The 23165-nt window shown below is 42.0% G+C and overlaps 3 protein-coding genes across 5 annotated transcripts in view; 1 reads left to right on the top strand and 2 right to left on the bottom strand.

Moving 5' to 3' along the window:
- Bru3 (bruno 3) overlaps window positions 1-6205 on the bottom strand; it is a 620785-nt gene extending 614580 nt beyond the window's left edge. Inside the window, exon 1 of the mRNA XM_071779537.1 lies at window positions 5895-6205. The gene's annotated coding sequence lies outside the window, so the exon portion shown is untranslated. The remainder of the gene's footprint in view (window positions 1-5894) is intronic.
- A 136-nt stretch (window positions 6206-6341) lies between these two features.
- Window positions 6342-10868, top strand: Hem (Nck associated protein 1 Hem). The gene is made up of 2 exons (XM_071779522.1): window positions 6342-6498; window positions 6579-10868. The coding sequence occupies exon 2, from the start codon at window positions 6737-6739 to the stop codon at window positions 10103-10105; it is 3369 nt and encodes a 1122-aa protein (XP_071635623.1). The 5' UTR covers window positions 6342-6498; window positions 6579-6736; the 3' UTR covers window positions 10106-10868.
- An 85-nt stretch (window positions 10869-10953) lies between these two features.
- The window catches only part of Kuz (zinc-dependent metalloprotease kuz), a 110901-nt gene continuing 98689 nt past the window's right edge, over window positions 10954-23165 (bottom strand). The window contains exons 4-15 of one of the 3 annotated variants that reach the window (XM_071779523.1): window positions 20444-20742; window positions 19256-19402; window positions 19017-19165; window positions 18694-18928; window positions 18428-18602; window positions 18129-18297; window positions 17855-18032; window positions 17543-17776; window positions 17301-17417; window positions 17046-17210; window positions 16759-16885; window positions 10954-15992 (exon numbers count right to left, since the gene is read on the bottom strand). In XM_071779523.1, coding sequence (XP_071635624.1) covers window positions 15829-15992; window positions 16759-16885; window positions 17046-17210; window positions 17301-17417; window positions 17543-17776; window positions 17855-18032; window positions 18129-18297; window positions 18428-18602; window positions 18694-18928; window positions 19017-19165; window positions 19256-19402; window positions 20444-20742 — 2159 coding nt within the window. In that variant the 3' untranslated portion in view covers window positions 10954-15828. The remainder of the gene's footprint in view (window positions 15993-16758; window positions 16886-17045; window positions 17211-17300; window positions 17418-17542; window positions 17777-17854; window positions 18033-18128; window positions 18298-18427; window positions 18603-18693; window positions 18929-19016; window positions 19166-19255; window positions 19403-20443; window positions 20743-23165) is intronic. The other 2 variants (XM_071779524.1, XM_071779525.1) reach the window with 2 other exon arrangements.

Raw genomic sequence — 23165 nt, 5'->3', positions numbered from 1 at the left:
GACGCGTCAGCACTTTAGCCCTCGTTAATGACGTCATTTACCAGTCTCGGGGCGCGTTAAGCCGAGCGTGAACGCGCAACGGAAAGAAGGAACGACGGGCGATTGACCAGGAAAATCCGACGACTCGCGATTTTTTCGCGAGGAATACACTATGTCGATGACCGCTGTTTCTACCCATGGCGGTATTTTCTACGACACCCGTTGAATATTAACGCGACGAGGTCGATACGACACACGTTATATGACGTTGTGTTATGAATACAGAATTAAAATGGTAAAACGGCCGGTTTTAGCTTGACAATATTTAAAATTTAAAGCGCCCGCTTTCGCAAATTATGTATTTCAAATAGGTGTAAAACGGAGTTTCGGTGTATGCGGTTTAATTTATGAATAATTAAGTCCGAAATTAAAACCTCGATTACCTTTCCCTCACTCGACGGAACTGTCAGATCCACTATTCAAATTTTTACTCGGAGAGTGTTCAGTCACATAAAATATTAACTTGTTCTATTTTGATATCGCGCACATTCCGCGAAGCTGATTTTCTTACCGATGACATGACCGAACCAGCGATCTCTTATCGTCTATTCACGTTGCTTCGCGTAGAGTAGGGGCAATATCGAGTCAGCCAGAATTGATTAGCCTCATGTATCGATTATCGATACGGCTTCCCGATTTTTTAGTAACCGCCGTCCTGCCGCGTTACACGAATATTCAAACGCAATTTGAGAAACCGATAGTTCGCCGTGCGACGTCCTAATTCCGATTGGATTTTTACAATTCCTTCGGGTTTCCGTTTGCGAGCGCGCGCCCGAGCGCTCTCACCAAGTCATCCCGGCAGAAAATCGTCGAATCCTACGGGGGGGGGGGGGCGAAATTATCTTTCGGCGATTGCCGTTTACATCGTCCGGCAGCCTCCGTACCGTGCAGGTCCACATCATGCCGGGAGAGAGAGAGAGAGAGAGAGAGATCGGATGGAGGAGGAGAGATAGGGGAAGGGGATCCATACAGTCCGCGCGCAGAGTCCGTAGGTCCATAACTACAGCTATAGCTTGCCTCTGCAGTTCGCCGGCTATTTCCCATTTGGCAGGCGAGCCAGACCCAGCACTTTTGGTGCCAACCGATAATTGGACGAATCACAGTCATTCGCTTCGCGCGAACTACTCCTCTCCCTGTCTCTCTCTCCCTCTCTCTCTCCCCCTCTCTCTCTTCATCCTTTTCACCCCTTTCTTTCTCTCTTTCTCTCTCTGCTGAGTCTAGTAGATATGTTTTCTTTCTACTTTCTTTTTGAATTTACACTACCACGTTTTGCCCGTCTTCCTTTGCATTTCTGCATTTTGAGTCTAGCTACTACCTCGTGTCTACCGATTTTCGTTACATGTTTCTATTTTTCTTTATCGGATTTGTCAAATCTTCTTTTATTTTGCAAATTTTCAGTTGATCCATAAAACTCAAATTCTGTTTAATATCTAAGCGTTTTTTATTTGATAAAAGGATCAACCACAACTTGAAAAATGGTGACTAAAACATCTTTATAATTGCTGAGAATATCGATCATAACAAGTTCTACATATAAAAACCATGAGATAATTTGTTGTTAATTTCAGTCTCTCAAAATATATATTTCCCAATCACTAATATATATATATATATATACATATATATGTGTGTATATATATATATATATATATACACACATATATATATTGCAATTGTAAGAAAAAATTATTTAATTTAACAGACCCTCCGTAATTTTATCACAATTTCTTCGTAATAACATTTTACTCTCGCTATTTTACAAACTCTGGATACAAGTTTTCCTTGATTATTAATATCGCAATTAATAATTGGGAGAAAAATATTTCGATACTCCCAATTATCGCTTGAACATTAATTGAGCTTCGCCACGCTTTCAATCTTGATTGTCAACATATTATATACATCTATTACATACACACGTCGCTTGCGGATGATACATAATAGCATGCAATATACAAATACACATACGCCAATAGTACATGTCCAATATACGCGTATTGATTCGTAATACACTAGCAGAGTTAATTACGTTCGATTCCCTCCTGCTACGAGCTACCTTCCGACGCTTGGCCTCGTTTCGGAAAAAAAAATTCACTCTCACGAGCGGCGAATTGAATTTTCGACCCGTCTACAAAATCTCGTGAAGAAATCTCTCCGATCTCTCTGTAGCTCAAATAAATTTCGATAATCGCGGCAAACTGCCGAAATTGCTGTAAAAACTCGACACTTGAGAAAAACATTGAAACGCACGCGTTACAATGCTTTTCTTAATTGATAAGTTATTCGGAAAAAAACCGAATTGTTTTTTCTTTCAATCTTTAACAGATTCTATCTAATTAAGTACGTCGCTGACTAAAGCTGAAACAGATCAACATTGCGTGCTGCTACGCGAAGATGATGCGAACCGCGCGTTCAAAGGAAGTCGCAAAAGCGAGAGCCGAAGAACGTGCCTCCGCGAAAACCGCGGGTTCGCATTAAAGACAATCACAAGTTCACAGAACATTAACCTCGCGTTCGCGGTCGCGATAGGGTGTACGAGAGGGAGTGGAAAACCGTGAAAAGGGTGCGAGGGACGGCGGAAAGACGAGTAAACGGAGGGGGGGGGTGTACGTATGGCGGTAGCGCGTTACAGGAAGCATGCACTATCTGCAGGATCCATGCTATTTGCGTAAAGTGGCCTAACGCTATCCCTATTGCCTCTTAACCGACCCCTCCAGCCTCGATTCCGTGGTAACCGTCTACGTTTAGACGGCCTAGGGCGTAATACATTGTTTGCTCTTCGTTCGCTAAACTAAACCGCATTCGGAATTAATTGCACGTTAGGAAGCCCGCGAGATAATTAAAGCCGCCCCAATTGCCTCCCCTTTACCCCAGATACGTCGTTGGGAAACGCCACCGTTGGACATCTTCGTGGTTACGTGTTTAAATCTATATAGACGGACGTATTTTAGCGTAATATCATTAACTCTTGCTGTATTGTGGTGTAATATCGTATTAACTTTTTCATATTCGCGATATTCCTCTAGCCAATTTATTCTCGCCGTGCTGTGGATAACGTCAGAATCTCACTGTAACATACAAAACTCGAGAGTTTGTTTAACTCTTAATCTCTTGCGCGAGATGAATATCACAGCCAATATTATGGTTCTCAGAGATTAAAAGAGAACAATACAATATTCAATAATTAATAAATATAAGAGACAGAAATAAAATGTACGGTTCTTACTTCATTTTTCATGCACGATTCTAAATCGAAGAAGCGTTGTTCAATAGGACATTACTCAAGGAATTAAACCGCATAACTACGTTTTAATCCTTACTAAATCTTCGAGTTGATTCCGATTTATCGGGTAAAGCCCCGTAAAATCCTGCGATATGCGCGGACATTTTTTTTTTTTCAAGAACGCGCGCGGGGATTTGTCGTCGAACGGCGATTTGCAAAAGACGAACGAGGGAGCCGTGATGTACGTGGCTCGAAATCGCGAGGACGTGCACGCCGAGCGATAATCGGATCGATCATAACCGGGGAATGACTCGCCTGCCGAAGGAAATTGGTCGTTAGTCATTTCACCTGGCCTCCTTTCCCGACCAGGAAACAATTACGAATTCGCAGTCAACAGAAGCGATTCGCGATTCGTTGCGATCCGAGAGAGAGATCAGCCAGGAGAACCGTTCTCCGTTTCTCACTCTCTCTCTCTCCCCCCTCCCCCCCTCTCTCTCTCTCTCTCTCTCTCGGTTTGCGTCCGAGAAAAGCGAACGAGAGGGCAAACACAACGGCCGAGCCCCTCTCTATCGGTCGATAATCTATACGCTTTTTTCCACCGCGGAGAAACGCCCACGCCGAAGACCGGCAAGAAGCCATTGTTTCTCCGCGTACGGCCAGTTTGATTGTGCTAATGAAAAATGGGAAAGTAGTAAAACCAAGCCAACGAGGGGGAGGGATCTCGTCTGTACGCCGTCGAGGCGGCAAGAAAGGAACGGGACGGAGAATTGAACGGCACCCAAAAGCGCTCATAAACGAATAACGCTCATAAGAGATAAAGATACCCGAAAGATTATATCCATTATCATACATCTAGATAATGGAGAACTTTTTGCCCGGCGCCACGCGCCGTTTTCCCTGACGTATGACGGATATCAGTTCTGGGTTACTCGCACGCCGATACTATTCCGCAAAGTATTCTCTATATACCGCGTACGAGAATGATATATTATCTATCTGTAAATACTAAGTTATGTGCGCTATTCGGGATTATCAATCATTCCGCGAGCGCAAGGAAGCGATCTTTAACTTTAGATTTCGCGAAACTGTGCTGTAACGCGTTGCTATATGCCTTCCTCTCTCTCGCACTTGTTATAGATTTACATGAATGGGAGTTTTATATAAATTCCTTTGCTGATAATATAATCTTTCTGCGATCGCTTTAAGTTATTTATATTTATGCAAATATATAGTGTCATTCTTAAAAAGAACTTCCTGTTTTTTATTGCGTGAATTCGCTTTATGTATAAAATCTTATAAGTTCAGCTTTAACATATCGCACCCCTAGAAAAATAGTGTCACAATTTTGATTTTGATTTTGAATTAAGCCTATAAAAAGGATGTCTAAAATGTTACATATGTGCTATAATAATAGTGTCTATATGCGAAATCCGCAGCACAAGGCAAGCTATCGTTGTTCTTTTAAACCGATTATGTTGCGGTCGCTAGATAAATAGTGTCACAAGTGAATTGACAAGTGAATTACAACAGGTCTCTTCAAGAAAAAGTATAAGTTTCATTGTAACAAAATATCGTAATTGTAATTAAAAAAAGTTCAATTAAATTTGTATTTTCTCTGTCTTGAAAATTGTGAATTTTTGAGTTGACAACATTGTTCTAGGAGTGCGATATGTGATATTAAATTTTATTTTTCATTTCTTTTATATTATAGAGTTTTCAATATATTCGTTGTTCAATGGTTGTGTATATATGTTGTATAAATAAATGTTATTAATAATATATACTTCTTTCATTTTTAAATCGCGTCTTTCTATTTTAATTTAAAAAATTATTATATGTAATTGTATGTAAAATATGTCCATAAATGTTTTCTTTCTCTTATATAATCTCTATTCAAATAATTTCATTTTAAATAATTTCACACATATTACTTGAGTATGAATTCAAGAATGCCTATCTATTTCATAAATATTTAAAAACATCAAATCAGAAACTTTTACTTAATAAGTAATTAACAATAAAGATTTTTTTATTCGACCCAACTGGCCATCCTAATTAATTTTTTAAAAAGTGCTTATTTTAACGTCAAAGGATGAATCGATTGAGAAAGATCTATGGTCGAAACGTCGTGCCAATTATAATTAATAAGGATTGCCAGTTGGGTTGAATAAAAAAGTCAAAAACACATTTTGTCGGTCGATAAATTGCCTATAGTGGTAAAACACGTAAACGAAGTGCAGGATCGCGTTCACAGATGGCACCAGCGACAAAGCGAACAACTTTCAAATTTCCGTGGCTTTGCCGCCACGAAAAATGGCATATGCAGATTCCATTTCGCGACAACTCCAATTTGCTACGTGTATTTTCGCGCCGCGAAATTGCCATCGCCCCCGCGCGAATGTCACATGCGCGGCGTTTGTCGTCAAAACACGTTACTCCGAAACGACCAACGAGATCGAACATCGGAGGTGCCTTGTTCGCATCTCGGAGTACCTACGTCATTCGCAACTCGGTTGCAAATAATTTTCGTAATGTTGGATCGTGACGGACAATTATATGTATGATATATTTCGGTCGTTTCCGTTTGCTCAGTCATCATCAATACGCACTTATGAATCTGTTTTACAAATACCTGGCGAAGGGGATCCCGAAACTCGCCGCGGCGTCCGCGTCCGTGCCCGCCTCCACCTTCCACCTCGTTCACGATCCAGAGATCCGTCCACGATCGCTCCGTCGCCGATCCGTTATCCGAAATTGCACTTATCACAGTGTCACACTAGCACACATACACAGACACATATACAGTAGAGTCTCGCGACAAGTACGTACACGCGCTAGCGATGCACTCGACCGTGTGGTCCGTACTCCGTGTATCCTTGCGAACGCGAGCCGTCGAGATGAGGGATCTTCAGGATGGCGTCCGCACAGGTCCGCACAGTGCCGCAATTTCAAATCTACTGCAAGCGCGGGCGCGCGACGCACCTGCTCCTAGAGGGCTCGTCCGTCGTCGTTCGCGTTCGTCACGTTGGCGGCACTGCGTCGCCGATAGCGCCGATAGCGGCGCAACTTGACGGCGGTACGCGCCGTGTCGGAGCGGAGTGGAGTCAAAGCTCGGAGCACAGCACAGGTATACGGAGTTACGGAGAGAAAGAGGGAGAGAGAGACCGAGAGCGAGTTGCCTCTCATATCGCCGTGCATTGTGATATTTGCGTGCAACATGTAATCGCGGCGACAAGGTGAGTACACGGATCGCGAAACAATAGTATCGGGGATGTCGCGAGAGCGCGTGAAGCAATCGTCGTTTTTTTCCTTGCAGGAGAGCAGAGGAAACGCTCGGCGCATCCGGTGGGATAAATTACCCCCCTCCAGGGGTGGGGTCAAGTGACAAGTAATCGCTGTCAATTTACAATTAGTAAAAACAAGTCGACGAGTGATGCCAATCGCGTGAGGGGGCCGAGAACGAGGAACGCGGTCATGGCTCGACCTATCGTGCCGAGCCAGCAGAAGCTGGCCGAGAAGCTGACCATCCTGAACGACCGAGGTGTAGGTATGCTAACCCGCATTTACAATATCAAGAAGGCATGCGGCGACGCCAAGTCGAAGCCCGCCTTCCTCTCCGACAAGGCGCTGGAATCCTCCATTAAGACGATCGTCAGGAAGTTCCCCAATATCGACATAAAGGGGCTGCAGACCATTATGAACATTCGCAACGAGATCATCAAGTCGCTGTCGTTGTACTACTACACGTTCGTCGACCTGCTGGATTTCAAGGACAACGTGTGCGAGCTCCTGACCACTATGGACGCGTGCGGCGTTCATATGGACATTACGATTAATTTCGATTTAACCAAAGGGTATCTAGATCTCGTAATCACGTACGTCAGCCTGATGATTCTCCTGTCGCGGGTCGAGGATCGCAAGGCGGTGCTGGGGCTCTTTAACGCCGCTCACGAGATGGTGCACAGTCAGTCGGATCCTAGCTTTCCTCGTTTAGGTCAGATGATCATGGATTACGACGCTCCGTTGAAAAAGCTCTCCGAAGAATTTGTCCCGCATTCTAAATTGCTGAAAAACGCCCTGACCTCGCTGTGGCCGGTCTATCCCGGTAGAAACTTGTCCGCCGACACGTGGAGGGCCGATCAGAAGTTGAGTCTCGTCGGTAGTCCCGGTCAGATACTGAAAGCAGCGGCGACGGACACCATGTCTTGCGAAACGTTGAGTTTAGATAGAGTCGAGAGATGGGTGATTCTTGGATTTACCCTCTGTCACACATTCTTGAGTCAGGAACAACCGAGCAAGCTGTGGATCACCGCTTTAGAATCCGGGTGGGTATTGGCGTTGTTCAGAGACGAGGTGATTTACATACATCAGTATATTCAAACGTTCTTCGAGAGTATGAAAGGATACGGCAAAAGAGTGTCGGAGGTGAAGGAATGTTACAATCAAGCGGTACAAAAAGCTGCCTACAGGCATCGAGAGAGAAGGAAATTCTTGAGGACCGCGCTGAAGGAGTTAGGTTTAATTTTGACGGATCAGCCTGGTCTTCTGGGACCGAAAGCACTGCTGGTATTGATGGGGCTGTCCCATGCGAGAGACGAGGTACTGTGGCTGCTGAGACACGGGGACAACCCTCCCATTCAAGGTAAAAGCAAGGGACGAGGTAGCGAGGATTTGGTGGACCGTCAGCTGCCTGAATTGCTCTTCCACTGCGAGGAATTACGAGCTCTAGTAAAGAAATATTCTCAGGTGCTTCAGAGGTATTACGTCCAATTTCTTTCGGGCTTCGACGCCCCCGCTTTACATCAGATGATACAAAACTTGCCGGTCTGTCCGGAGGACGAGGGGGCTATTCTTAGTGATATGTGTTCAATTATAGCTAGTCTGACCGTAAAGCAGGTCGAGGAAAATGAATTGTTTGATTTCCGTGCCTTTCGACTGGATTGGTTTAGGCTGCAGGCCTACATGTCTATTGCGAAGTGCAATATGAATCTGGCTGATAATAGAGAGTTAGCTTCCTTCATGGATACGGTAATCTTCCACACGAAAATGGTCGACAATTTGGACGAGATGTTGGTCGAGACGTCCGATTTATCCATCTTCTGCTTCTACAGCAAGATATTCGAGGATCAGTTTCACATGTGTCTCGAATTTCCCGCTCAGAACCGTTATATCGTCGCCTTCCCGCTCATATGCAGTCACTTTCAGAGTTGCACCCACGAGCTCTGCCCGGAGGAACGTCATCACATTCGCGAGAGGAGCCTTTCCGTCGTCAATATGTTCCTGGATGAAATGGCCAAGGAAGCTAAGAACATTATCACGACCATTTGCGACGAACAGTGTAACATGAGCGACAAACTGTTGCCGAAGCACTGCGCTCTGTTAATCTCACAGGTTGTTAATCGCAAGAAGAAGGATAAGAACAAGAAGAACATGTACGAGATTCACAAGCCCGGTATAGAGAGCTATCGGAAGACCCGGGAGGAATTAACGACGATGGACAAGCTGCACATGGCCCTCACCGAGCTGTGTTACGCCATTAATTACTGCCCTACCATTAATGTCTGGGAGTACACCTTCGCGCCGAGGGAGTATCTGCATCAACATCTGGAGTCGCGATTCGCTAGAGCGTTGGTGGGAATGGTCATGTACAATCCGGATACCAGCGAGATAGCCAAACCGTCAGAGCTCTTCGTCAGCGTTAGATCTTACATGAACGTTCTTCAGACTATCGAGAATTACGTGCACATAGATATCACGCGTGTCTTTAACAACGCCCTGCTGCAGCAAACCCAGGAGCTGGACAGTCACGGTGACAAGACTATAGCCGCGCTCTACACGCAATGGTATTCGGACGTTCTACTGAGGCGAGTCAGCGCCGGTAACATTTGTTACTCGGCGAATCAACGGGCGTTCGTCAGCTTGTCGGTTGAAGGTGCCATACCCTTTAACGCCGAGGAGTTCTCCGACATTAACGAGCTACGGGCATTAGCGGAATTGATAGGACCGTACGGTATGAAGATGTTGAACGAGAACTTGATGTGGCATATCGCCAGTCAGGTGCAGCAGCTGAAGAAGCTGGTGGCCGGCAACAAGGATGTGCTGATCTCTCTGAGGACGAATTTCGACAAGCCGGAAGTGATGAAGGAGCAGTTCAAGAAGCTACAGCACGTGGACAACGTTCTTCAGCGAGTCACTATAATAGGTGTGATTCTCAGCTTCCGACAGTTGTCGCAGTCAGCCCTGGTCGACGTGTTGGAGGAACGTATACCATTCTTACTGAGCTCTATATTGGACTTCAGACATCATCTGCCGTCCGGCGATCCTATGCGCGTCGTCTCCGAGATGACGTCGGCCGCGGGCTTGACCTGCAAGGTCGATCCCACTTTGACGACCGCGCTGCGAAATCAGAAGGCTGAAGTCGACGAGGACGAACACCTGCTCGTTTGCCTGCTAATGGTCTTCGTGGCGGTTTCTATTCCGAAATTGGCTCGGAACGACAACTCCTTTTACAGAGCGTCACTCGAGGGCCACTCCAACAACATACACTGCATGGCGACCGCGATTAACAATATATTCGGAGCGTTGTTTACGATTTGCGGGCAGAACGACATAGAAGACAGGATGAAGGAATTCCTCGCTTTGGCTTCGTCGAGCTTGTTAAGATTGGGCCAAGAAGCGGACAAGGAGGCGACCCGAAACAGAGAGTCCGTGTATCTTCTGCTCGATCAAATAGTTCAAGAATCTCCATTCCTGACGATGGATCTATTGGAGAGTTGTTTCCCTTATGCACTGATACGCAACGCATATCACGATGTGTACAAGCTCGAGCACTCGCAACAGTGAACTTAATAGCGAAATTGCGAGCGCGAGAGACGGGGTGCTGCATTTGTAACTTGCCACTCAGGGCCACTTTTTTACGTCCACTCGTAACATCGGATGCAATCGTGAAAACTTTGCTACTATATATATCGCCTGGCCAAGCGATAACTTTCCAGATTAGTTTTCGGTTAGCGTCGCTGAAAAAAAAAATACGAGCATACATCAGCGAAAGGATAAAAGAGTGGTAAATGCATAAGATTGTTCAAAGATTGATTAAAGTTATCGACAAGTTATTCCTCGATATTTCAACAGAACGGTACAAGCTTGCGGCATTGTAACGCACCTTAGCCATTTCCCTACGTTGCTTGCGGCAAAAATACAGTTGAGATGTTTATTATGAAATATATGTATAATTCGATTCTGCCTTTATAAGCTTTACTCGAAATCTTTATCGAGGAAAATTAATCGACGGATAATTCTTACGGAACTTCATAATGAAGTGATATGTAATATGCATTTCTTGTAATGTACAGTATTATCTCAATTATATTTGACATCTGGTTTGAAATATTCGTTATTAATAACATAATTGCATATCTTGAATTCCAGTCGAGTATTAGTATATTTTATGTTAAAGAATGTTTCTATTGCACAGGGATGCGTGATGTAAGGCTCCCATTGACTTTGAAGCTAAAGATCGCGATATTCATGTATCACACAGTAGGTATCGTCATTTACCCACTATGACTTTTTAATGTACAATTGTAACTCTTTTACAATAGTTTATATAACAAATAAAACTTATTATGTGTACAAAACAACGATTCGTAATCCTCAAAGATCCCTTCGTCGTTCCAAAGACCACACGCGGGTAAATGTAAAATGTATGCTTTATTTAATTCTTTACAATGTTTTGTCTCTTTTAATCACATTAACGTAACACAAGAGATATTCACAATCATAATTCTTTTATTTATAATATCCTTAAAACACTCGCCGCATTCTAGACATTTTGGGAAAAGAGAGAGTGGTGGTCTGAAGCTACGTTCAGCGATTGGTCAGTATCATGCTCGGTTATAATAATTTACAATAAAGAGATACACACTTCAAGAACGCGTCACTCAAAGTTGCACCGACTAAAAGTAGATATACGGCACGAACATAAGGGCCACTTGGTGTTCAATGATATCCAAGTAACGCTCTAAATAAAACAAAAAACGTACGATTCTTCGGGGGGAAATAATTCGTCGTTCGCCAAGTGATTTGATACAAAGGGGACGAAATTACGCTTAAATAATCCCGGATGCACGATGTTGATAGGTCACCACGTTTTTGGATCGATAGAAAAAATATAATCTTCGATTTTCTTTTTGTTCTTTCCTTCTCTAACATTATGTACAAGTGATAGAGTAGTGTATTATGTGTGCATCGCGTCACAGTAATGCGGTTCTGGATTAAGATCGGTACACGATACGCCAATCGCAATGGCCTTCAAGATTTCGCTCTCGTTGTCGTTATCACGATGTCGTTAACGTGATGTAACGCTGCTGCAACGAACCGTAGAGGAAGTTCGTTATCACGGGCGGGGAGAATTAAAATCGCATCTTAACCCAGATGCCGCGGAAAACGAATAAGCTTAAGCATATGTAGTTAGAGGTCTGGGACAAATGATGAAGGAGAATTCATCCTTATTAATCCTTTCGTACGCGCAAGCGACTTCATTGTCAACTAGTAACTACACCCTGACCCCATTCCACGCTCGCTCTTTAGGCTTTTTCGGAACGTAACGAGGCATTGCTATCTATGTTGTTCGTCTTCGGATACTCGTTATGTAGCGTACGAATTTGTATCTGCGATCTTTGATCATAATAGTTCAGTCGTTCGAAATGGTAGTGGCAGTGAAATGGAAGCAAAAGTAGTTTACACACCGATAATGTACGATCGGGACGTTAGCTTGTTTCGAAAGCAAGTTTCTAACTATCTCGTTAAATGGCAGTGGCTCGGAACGAAATGACTATCCAGAGATTCTCGATGACTCTTCGAACGACATTGTTTCGCGCTTTTTCTTCAACGTACGAAAAAGCTCTTCTTTCCTCTTCTGCGTAAAATAAAGTTTAAAAAAGGACGTATAAAAAGTCTTTCTTTATCTGACGGCTCTCTAAAGTATTCACGTTATTATTGTACATTTAGAAGACCGTAATTAACATTGTTTGGCAGAAAACATTTCTAGCGATGCACTATAACGCATTAAAATCAATCGAAAACTCGAATCGCACCTGGCTACGTTCATTGGCAGTAAATCTCATCCGCGGATTGTCACGGATTGTTGCTCGCGTCGAAACAGACTAAACCGTTCATCAATAGTGTTCACGAGCGATTGCGAATGGGGTCAAAAGGATTTTTTTTGCATCTATACGCAAGAAATCTCGAAATCCCCTAAATAACGTTGATCGATTCCTCCGGTCCACGATGGATCGCCAAAGAAACTCATACTTAAAACCTAGAGGCTCGATTACACGCACGTACAGAACACTCGCACGTCATCCCTAAACTTCCGTTCTGATTACAAAATACAGAATAATATTTCGCTATAATACAGATCTGATATAAAAACAAGTATTTTTTGTATTCACTTTACCATCTGTTATGGTTATATAATCATTTTATAATATCAGTATATTTACACAGATATACACACTTGCGATCTATCTCTTTCGCGGTCTCTCACTCACAATGTTTCCTTGCACGCCCGAAAAAAACTTTTTTACTTTCCGTCCCACTTTTTCATAATTTTCTCTCTCCTTTCGCTTATTCTTTTCCCTCACAAGACCTCATATGATCCACCTAATAATCACATTGCATCTATTGTACATTTCCACACGATCCACAAACTCGTATTGTAGCGTCTTTGCTGGCACCTCCTCGTTTCAATCCTGCATCCCTATATCCAACGTTCCGCTTAGATAAAACACAGTCTTAAAAATTACAACGCAGAGAGTTGTAATTCAATTGCGGATAGACATAGAGATATATTGATTACACCAATCGATATTTGAAAATGCGATTGAATTCCTTTTTTTATATTCTACGAATTTCTACATGACTGAATAAAAATCAATGCCAAATTCCGGATAGTTTCATTTTGCTTACAATTTTACAAAAATAATGTGTATGGATGTGTGTGTTATTATTACTTTATCTGCATTGAAGTTTAAAAGAAAAGTGTTTTGTATGAATAATTCTCTATGTAATTATAAAGTTGACGAAACGTCGCAAAGCTAGTCTGCTCTTTAGTCTTATTTTGCAAAAAAAATAATATTTATATAAGGTGGGTGCGAAATCGTAATACAAACGAGAACAAGATGGTTTCTCGTGAATTTTTGCTAAGGTAAGTTGAGCTTTTAATTCTTGAAATGCTACTACAATTTATTCTCTCAAGTGTAAGCATTATTTTAACTATTTTAAAAAATTTCGAACAGAAATAGCAGTCTATAGCAAGATCCGTTAGAATCCGGCACACCCCCGGTCTCTCCCCGGGGACCAGGGGGACCTATAAAAGTTTCCTCCCGTAAAAAAAAAGACACATCAAGTGCACGTGTACTGATAGATTTTTAAAATCGTTTACGAATCCTCGTACGAAATAAATTATTCTACAATTTCGATTTATTTTTGCACGAGAAATCACCTTGTTCTCGCTTGTATTACGATTTCGCACCCCACTGTATATATTCGATTGTTAAAGATATGAATAATAAAAATGTAGTAAAAATAAATCATAAAAAGCGATTGGATAAAAAAACATTTGATCTCTAGCACACAGCTTTTCTCTGAGACGATTTGTTTCTATTTGTTATCGCTAATTTAAATGTCGTGTACGCTCGTTATTATTCATTATAAATAGAATATATTGTAAACAGGAGCGGACACTAGTCTCAACGTTTGTTGCGTAAAGATGTCGAGAGAGATGAGCGAAAAAGAACTCAGTCGTTTGTCATATTTGGCGTTTCGGAGAAGGGAAGTGCATTAATCGTATCGACAATGGTTTGACAGCACCAGATACGATTCATCTCGAGGATGAGAACCGATCTTGTGTTTCTCGCTTACGAGTATGCAGCTGTGTACATGTGTGAGCCCATGTGTATATATATATATATATATATATATATATATATATATATATATATATATATATAACATGTCGCGTGTTTCGATAAGAGGGCTCATCTTTGGTCCGCTATACGCATAACTGCGTCTTTACGGTGCAGCCCCCGACTTAATATAGCATGTTATAAAACTCGTTTTTTAATTAAATATAACTTATAACATTCGCAATAGGCGGAGATAAATTATCATTTGTAAGATATAACTAATTAATAATAATAATCAGTATAGCTTAATAATAATCAATATCATCCTCGTTCATGTATAATAATTAATGGAATATCGCTATAGAAACGCATCATTTTGTTGTTGCTGCTCTTATATTCGTCATAATCTCGCATAGCCAGCATAACTTCGCTTCAAAATTGGCTAATACAAATTAGTATAAGAATTAATACATATCGTTAATTATTATTCTACAATGGTACAGAGATCAAGTAAATGACCTGTGATGTTTTGGTAATGGTAGGGTGCCATTTCGCTCCAGAAAGCCGTTTAAAAAATATTTTAATTATTGCAAATAAAAAAACAACGGCATACACATATATGGTAATATTTTACACGACAGTTCCAATTTTCTTGCCCATATTGCAGTACATATGTTTGCTGTATGTTTGAAATTAAATTAGATCGTTTAACGTCCCACGATAAAATTTTGATTTGATTAAAAAGATGACTCTTCACTTGTTGATAAATAGAATACGGAGTACAATAAGTCGCCTTTGGAAAACTCATTTACACATGTGCGCCGTTTACCAAAGGACATATATTGTCTTACTGCCAATTGCCCCACTAAATTTGTGTCTCTAACAAACAAGGTCTTAGAGATTCTCTTAATCTAACTTTCGAGAGCGACGTGCACGAGTATCGACATCTCGAAGGACGCCGTCACACAAAAGACCGTACGATCTTGGCCTTAAATCTTCGTACTGGCGAGTGACGAAGATGCGACGCTTTCTTTCAACAATGCCGCGTTCGTCGCTTCACGAATACAGCGATCACTAAAGCGAAATGAATCACACGTTGGGTCGATTTAAATTACTTTGATCATATAACAATATCACCTTCACTGGTGAAGCATCCTAAAATTTGATCATGCGACGAGTTCTTCAAACGGCGACGCGAAAGACCGTATTAGTGTGCTACATAAAAAAGATTACATATATAAAATTCTCGGTACTCACGATTTCTGTTATATACGCCGTTACTTCGTCATCGTGATTCCGGTTAAATCGATCTTCCGAGTCGTCGTTCGCAACGATTTATCTCCGCGAAATTACATCTACCAAACCGATACAAAATGAGAGATCGATTTGATCACCGAGGCGTACTTTCTTTATATCTACGCGCGTCTCTTATTATTCTACGCAACTTGGATAAAAGAGCATATCGTCAGACCTCTCAATCTTGTTCGACTATTGTGCTGTAAACTCGTCATTATTGCTTCGATCTCAGTTATGAGACATCGTCGCATCCCTTACGTGGAGTGGATCGGTTCTCTTCGCATTTGGCAATCGTCCTACACAACGACTCGTGGTGCAACGCCGCGATTGGTGGTCCTCGTCCGTGACGACGTCCTAGGATCGTCACACCTTGTTGTGATGCCTCATCTCATATGCTGCGCTCCTCCCCCCTCCCCCGGAGCCCGAATAGGCGCCGGCATACAGCTCTGGGTGATTGGTACGGCCGTAATTGTCTGCTGGCCCGCTATTTGGTGGCGCACTAGCTGTGGGAACCGAGCGATAGCCTGCTTAAAGTTTAGAAAAATGTTCGGCAATGAAACGAAACGCGTAACCAAAAATAAACATTGGATATGCAGGGATAGAGGATTATTGCCACAAGATAATAGCCAAATTAAATACGACAATAAGAAAACAGCCACCGCGATTTCCACGCTTTCTGCGTATCCTTCGCGTGCTATTTCTCTCCTTCTATCTAGTGTAGCTAATAATATTATTCTGGAAATAATTTACAAGTGATATAATCAATAATGCGAAATCAGAAAAAGGAGTTTGGCTCCGATATATGAATGGAATAGATAAAGTATTTTAGCTAGCATCCAGTGCAATGCCATGAACAATGAGCTAGGAGCAAATACAAGAATTTCATAAATACCTTAGAATATTCTATTATAAATAGTAATGAAAACTCTATGTTCCACATTGCGCAACAATATTTGCATTCATGAATTTGCTCCTATTAAGCATAAGAATATAGGCCCCAGGCTCACCTCTGCAGATCATAGAATGATAGTATCAGGTAGATCATAGATGCGCGTCAATGCGAGGAAGATGCAAACAGGAAAAGACATTGATGTAGTTGCGGGTCACACGAGGATGAGAAAATGCGCACAACGTTAACTTGAGTTTAAATCCGCATTAGCAATTCTTTCTTTTACACCGGAGTGTACGCATTTTTACGATGTACGATGTATGTGTTGACTGGTGCTTAAGCGTAGGAACTAAACTCAAGCAACGACAAATGTATAGATGACTTAATAGGCTAATTTAATTTACCTTTCGGATAATATTGAGCACCTCTACCCTCTCCATAACCATGAGAGGGTCCACGCGTTCCGTGTCCACCTTGACTTGGTCTTGGGGGTATACTCCTTGGCCCAGGTCCACCACCATGTGGATGTCGCTATAATAAAAATGACACGTAATAATATTAATGAACAAAACTATTACTTTCTTATTACTGTTTGAAATAAGATATTTTATTACTGTTCGAGATAAAATATCTTTTATCTCAAACAGTAATACGGACAAACTTTTATATGTAAACGTAATTGTTTTTATACCATTCTTCTAAGGGTATTCATCGGTCTAGTTAACGTATCACTGATGCGCCTCGCAGGCGGCTTTTTAGGATTAGTGGAAGGAATGTGCACGGCGCAACACTTGATAAACAGTCCCATAAATATGATGAAAGCTATACCCATTAATAACACCGCCCACCAAAATTCCTAAAACAAACAACGTTACAAAGATAACAGACAATGTTAAAAAATGGATAATATAAAGATAAGAGTCACAAGTAAAACACGCATGCTTACAGTTATCCATTGCGCTACCGACGACAAAGTTTCTTTATTAAACAATAGATTTTTCAATCTGGCAAGCGGTCCTTCCGTATCGACGGCTCGGCATTTTAAGAAAACATCGCAGTAACCCTGCAGAAAAAAAAACAAAAATTTTATAATTATGTAGCTTTCAAAAAAGTTTATAATTAAAAAAGTTAACAATCCATGTATGCCACATACCCCACTTAATCATTTCATAGAAATTAATAACTTACCTGGAAATTATCGCAAGGCGAACCAGGTCTGAGGCTCATTCCACCCTCGGGCAATCCCACCATGTGCGCAAACTCGCTCGTTCCGCGACACGTTGATGCATCAGTCCCATTTTGACAGGCTAATTCGCAGAGCTTTCGCTTGTCGATGTTCGGTATGATACTGCTCGTTAAAAAGCACTCTGTCAGATTCCACTCCAGACAAATGGATCCCGTACACTCCCCGTTGATGCACAACTGTAAATAACGCGTCGTTGAAACCAGCGTCGATAGCCACTAAATCGTACAATTCACCGAATAACACAGCGCATTTACTTGGGTGCCCTCGTTGCATCTAGTCTTGTTGGCTTTCGGTAACGGCGCTGGGCATTCGGAGGACCTTCCACTGCATGTAGAATTGTAACTACAGTCCGATTCGGCTCTACACTGGACTCGATGGGAGAGGGGCACGAACTGGCACGTATCACTCGAACAGCAGGGTCCTTGACTGGGACTGCAAACGCATAATTACATTCATGAGGGATATGTACCGAAGGGGCGCCGGCCTGTCGTATCCGGTCGCGGCGTTTTACTTGCACACATTGCATACCTGCATTGTGTGCCATATTTTCTATTGCAACCTTTCGCCGTGTCATTCTTAATCTTATCCAGCTCAGACACCTGTCTGGGATAGCAGCACTTGTCCACGCACTCGTCGTCATCGTACCCGCAATCACACTCCTCGCCAGCCTCGACAATTTTATTACCGCAAAACGCTCCTGTGAATAATAAATACAATAGATTTTGTCAGGCAAGTAAAAATATTAGAAGCAACGTTTCTCTCTATTTTCCGCTTATTCCATTCTGAAGACTGCTGTAGCGCGAAGGAAAAGTGCAATGTAAAAATACCAGTGAAACAGTTCCTCTTCTTATTATCCTCGATAGCATCTAGGACGTTGCTGATATTGCCAATGCTGCACTTTGAAAACTTGCTGTTGTTCGGTCGATTTCCGCTCGTCGCTGAAGCGAACATAATGTAATTACCATCCAAGCCTCCCGGTCTGCATTCCGGCGGAAAATCATGCTGGAAAAAAAGGTCGTTATTGTTACCTCTGTATACCGAACAGATCGAGCACGTGTGTCTACGAGAAAATGTTTTTTTTTTCGTGGCTTACCGGTGATCCGAAATTATGACCAATTTCATGCGCCAGAGTTAGTTGCGATACCTTAGGCGGCACACGGCTATTGTAATTTACGAAGGTGATGATGCCGGTATTGAGGGATCTCTTAGTGGATTGATACAGACCGGACACGGTCTCCGTATAAGTCTTGAACTTTTCGCAGATACCGCCGGACGCGCCAGATGCTGAAGCGACCCAGGCGAGCCCGAGTGTACCGCCAGTGAAGTCCCTGTCGACAAAGCATGAAATAACGTTTACGAAACGGCCTTAAACAAACACGGAACGCAGCGTGTGGTGTTTTGTTACCGTCCGCTTACCTGTAGGTGAAAACGTAGGCGAGACAGAAGTCCTCGTGATTCGAGAGAGAATGGAGATTCAGAAAGTTGCTAACGTCGATGTTCTCCAAACAGAAGGGGTTCGGTTCGCTGTACGGCTGTTGAGGCGTACACGCCGTCTCGTCATCGATCTGTTATCAGATATAGTAGCGAGTGTGTCAGTTCGGCGAGCGCGAGTATTCACACGTCGGCGGATGCTATTTTCGGCGCGATACCGTTACCTTTATTCGCTGAACCTCGAACTTGATGTTTCTGTGCTCCGTCCTGCCGTCGAATTGCGTGTCCCTGTAGATGTAGTTCACGGCGGTGACGTGGTGTGCGATCAAGGACAATATCTCCTCCCTGGTTTTCTCCGCGTCGTGATGCAGCTGCGAATACAAATACGGACACTGAATATCCATGACAATCTAAGATTGCTCTATCTCTTATTCTACGTGACGTGATAGAATTTTTCTCTCGGTATATTCGTATTATACTTAATGGAATTTCCGATATATAAAGTTTCTAATTTCCAACATTCAACAGCTTGTAATTACGTTCCAAATATTAAAAATTTCTTACGCTTGACCGTACATTTATAAATGTCTGCATTTATTAAAATTTAATGTACGAACATATTTCCTTAAATTTTAAATATCTTTGTAAGCAAAACTCTCCCGACAAATTTTTATAAAGAGAAGCTTGAAAAAATTTGTCTAAAAAAAATCATTATAATTGCTTTCAGTGGAACGCGCTCTATGCAAGCGTACGGCGATATCAAAGCCGGAACATAGGGGAGATAGGAATATTCTTTTTGTGAAGAACACTGGAATGCGGATGGTGTCTGGTTTGTTGAGAAAATGCAAAGGGGAATTGCACTGACCGTGCTGCCGACGAAAACGCATATGAATGTGACCATAGAAAGAGAACGGTCGGCACTCGAGGTATTTCTCTATTGTGTAAGGAAATACTGGCATTCCCTAGTTACAAATTGCCAGCGAGAATTGGGTCATTCCGTCGTTCTAACAATCTGCTATCCTATCTTTACTTCTTTTGGATGATTATAAATGTCAGTTTTCTGCGCTCTCTTTCTTTTTATCACTCGATAAATTATACAGTAGAATGTAGGAAAAAAGGTATTTGACTTTTAATTTCAAAGGATAAATACATTATGAAAATGAAGAAATATAATACATTTCAAATTTAATTAAATATGCTAATTTTCCGTATATTCCGAAATTTTTGGATTTAATTGTAAGCTTTATAATAGGCATATCTAATAAAAAAAAAGAATATTTTAAAAATTATACGTAATTTTAAAAATTTATATTTAAGAAATTGCGTAGATTTTAAATCTAAGAAAATTTAAAGGATGTTTTTTCAACGATATATATTTATGAGCTGTAGACCCTGAAATAAATTTCGCGTACCTGTTCGGAGATGTGCCTCCATATAAGAGGATCCGTTTGTATGAAAAGCGAGCAGGTGTTATTTTCTTTCGATCTGGTCGCTCTTCGTGGCCTGCGATGACTAGGTTCATTAGCTTCTCTACTGTACTTGTGGCCGGGAGCCTCCCCATCACCGTTCCAGGGTACGATTTTTGGTTTCGGCTCTTTCTGATTCGCCGACGGGACCGTCTTAGGCGGTTCATCCGGTAAGGCGGAATTCTGCACCCTTTCCATCCAATCTATCACATCACTATTAGTAATGCCACATCCACCGCCGTCACCTGGAAAATTCATCATTGATTCGATATCACATCCGATAACCGTATTATTACACCATATATAATTATACTTGACTATGAGAAACATAATTTCGAGAATAAACTCATCTTCTCGAATCAACAAATTAAGAATTTGTTTATTATTTAAATTTATCATATTAATATTATTATTAATATTCATCATAGTATTATTGTAAAAAGTTTTCTAAAGAAAATTCACAGAGAAAGAGAGAGAGAGAGAGAGAGAGAGAGAGAGAGAAAGAGAAAAGTTCAGCTTTTTAAATATATATATATATATATATTTTTTACGTGAAATGCGTGACATCCAAAATCCAATCCACGTCATTTTGATCAGAATAATTGGAAAAATTGCGACAATGAGATATTACAAGAGTTTCTGACGATAAAATTAGTCGTCAATTATTAAGAAATGATAACGATTAAACTGCAACTGATTTTTAGCTGATATTAAGACATGCCCATTTATTCATAGCTCGAATTGACCCTAACGGGAAATAGCAAGATAATAACAGAGGCCATCGGTATTTCTGCTTCCTGAATTGCGGTAGATGAAAATCTGGGAGCGTGAATCGTAAGCCGGGAAGCGCCGCAAGGTTCCTAATTAATGGCAAAGTTCATTGCCATTAATTCTGAATCTGGTCGTGGAACTCGAAACATCCACGGGCCACGTGGGAGTCTTACATCATCGATGGGACCCCGGTATACGTGCGCTTCGAGTTCTCCTACAGGTAAACCGCAGTCTATATTCTAATCTAAGGTGTCTTTGGATGAGAATGTAGAGCGAATAATAACGACGCGCGGAAGCCAGGTCACGTACTTACCGCGCGCATCGCGTGAGTAGCGTTGTCACCGAAATAGCGGCATACGCGGCTTAATCATTGGCATAATTCCGGCAATACGCTCGAGGTATCTGCGTGAAGCGAATATATGGACATAATGCGGCGACTAATGGCGACCTTGTCGCGGTCTCCCGGGTGTCGTATCACGCTGCATAACAACGTTGTTACGCGCGGAAATGTCTGCACACGCGGCGGCCCGCGTTTATCGGAAACCAACTTGCACGATTTCAGATTCCGAAGGGAAAACGTCACTCGATATGAAGAATTCGCTAACGCTTGCAGCGTTTCTTCGGAATGTGTCTGAATCTTTTTCTATTTTTTAAAGTTAGAAAGATTAATTTATTGAATTGTAAATGACTTCCTTGGCTCCTTTTTTCTTTAATTTTCACTACTTTAATTTTAACTGTATATAACGTTACAAGCCGACAAACTCGTTTCAAGTGAAAACAGAGAGCTTTTATTTCCGCAACTTCCCCGGTATATCACACGCAGTTATCGACTTCTTTTATACTTTCAAAGTAGGATGTCTTATACCGTATATATAAGCCGAGACTATCATATTTTTGATACCTGACAGCGCGGCGACATTGACGAGCTAAGATTAATATCGTATCCTCTTACAGACATTCTGTCGATCTGTCTTCCGAAGTCGCTTCGCATAAGTACGAACCAATATAACATCGCCGCCGATACAGCCGAGATAATCGTGGCTGTCGGCTTTATTGGCTGGTTAACCGTAAGCCGCGAGCTTTAATGACTCAGCGTTTCAGGCGTGACGATATTGGCTGTCTGTGCTATTGCTGTCTATTATCGCCGCCTACGTGCTAGTGTTAATAGACATTTCATGAAGTGGAAATGAAAGAAACGCCGACGGAACGCGACTGATTGACCGCGCTGCTCGTTTTTTCCTGGCGCGGATTCTACACATCAACATTAGATTTGTAATTTGTAAATGACACGTTGCTCTTAATTCGACTCTTAATCTTCTTAAATCATAACTAAATTTTTTAAATTTAAAATATATTTCTTTACGTTATCTCTTCCTCTTCGATTTTCTCGCTTTGCTTCTAATCCATCTATCGCGTCTAATAATGTATCACGCTCCAAGAGAGTTCGGTCCCAAAACGTAAAGCACATTTCGCCCTACTCCACTCCGCTCTCCTTCGCGTCATCGTGCAATGCTCCAATAAATGTAGCAAACTCATAACGTCGGATGTGTTTCCGGAAAGCAAACACAGCGAGACGGTGGGATTTGGTCCACGCAGCATGCATGGACGGGCGGTGCGATAAATATTACACGCAATACGTTGACTTGTTTATTTCAAACGTTGGCCGTTTATGCTGCTGCTGCTGCTGCTACTGCTGCCACGAGCACGGTGTCGACGGTGAATTGCGCAGCTCGAAATCCGCTGGTCGTTGCTGTGTGGTAGCCACGCGCGTTGACTATACCCGATGCAGGACGATACTGCACTCCCGGCAATTCTATCTGCGCACCGAATGGACTACTTTCCTCTCGAACGATACTCTAAATGGCGCATGGAATTCGTATCATCGTGGACTTTCCGA

Source organism: Temnothorax longispinosus, chromosome 5 (assembly GCF_030848805.1).
Source record: "Temnothorax longispinosus isolate EJ_2023e chromosome 5, Tlon_JGU_v1, whole genome shotgun sequence".
Lineage (NCBI taxonomy): Eukaryota > Metazoa > Arthropoda > Insecta > Hymenoptera > Formicidae > Temnothorax > Temnothorax longispinosus.
This window is presented reverse-complemented; position numbering and strand designations above follow the sequence as displayed.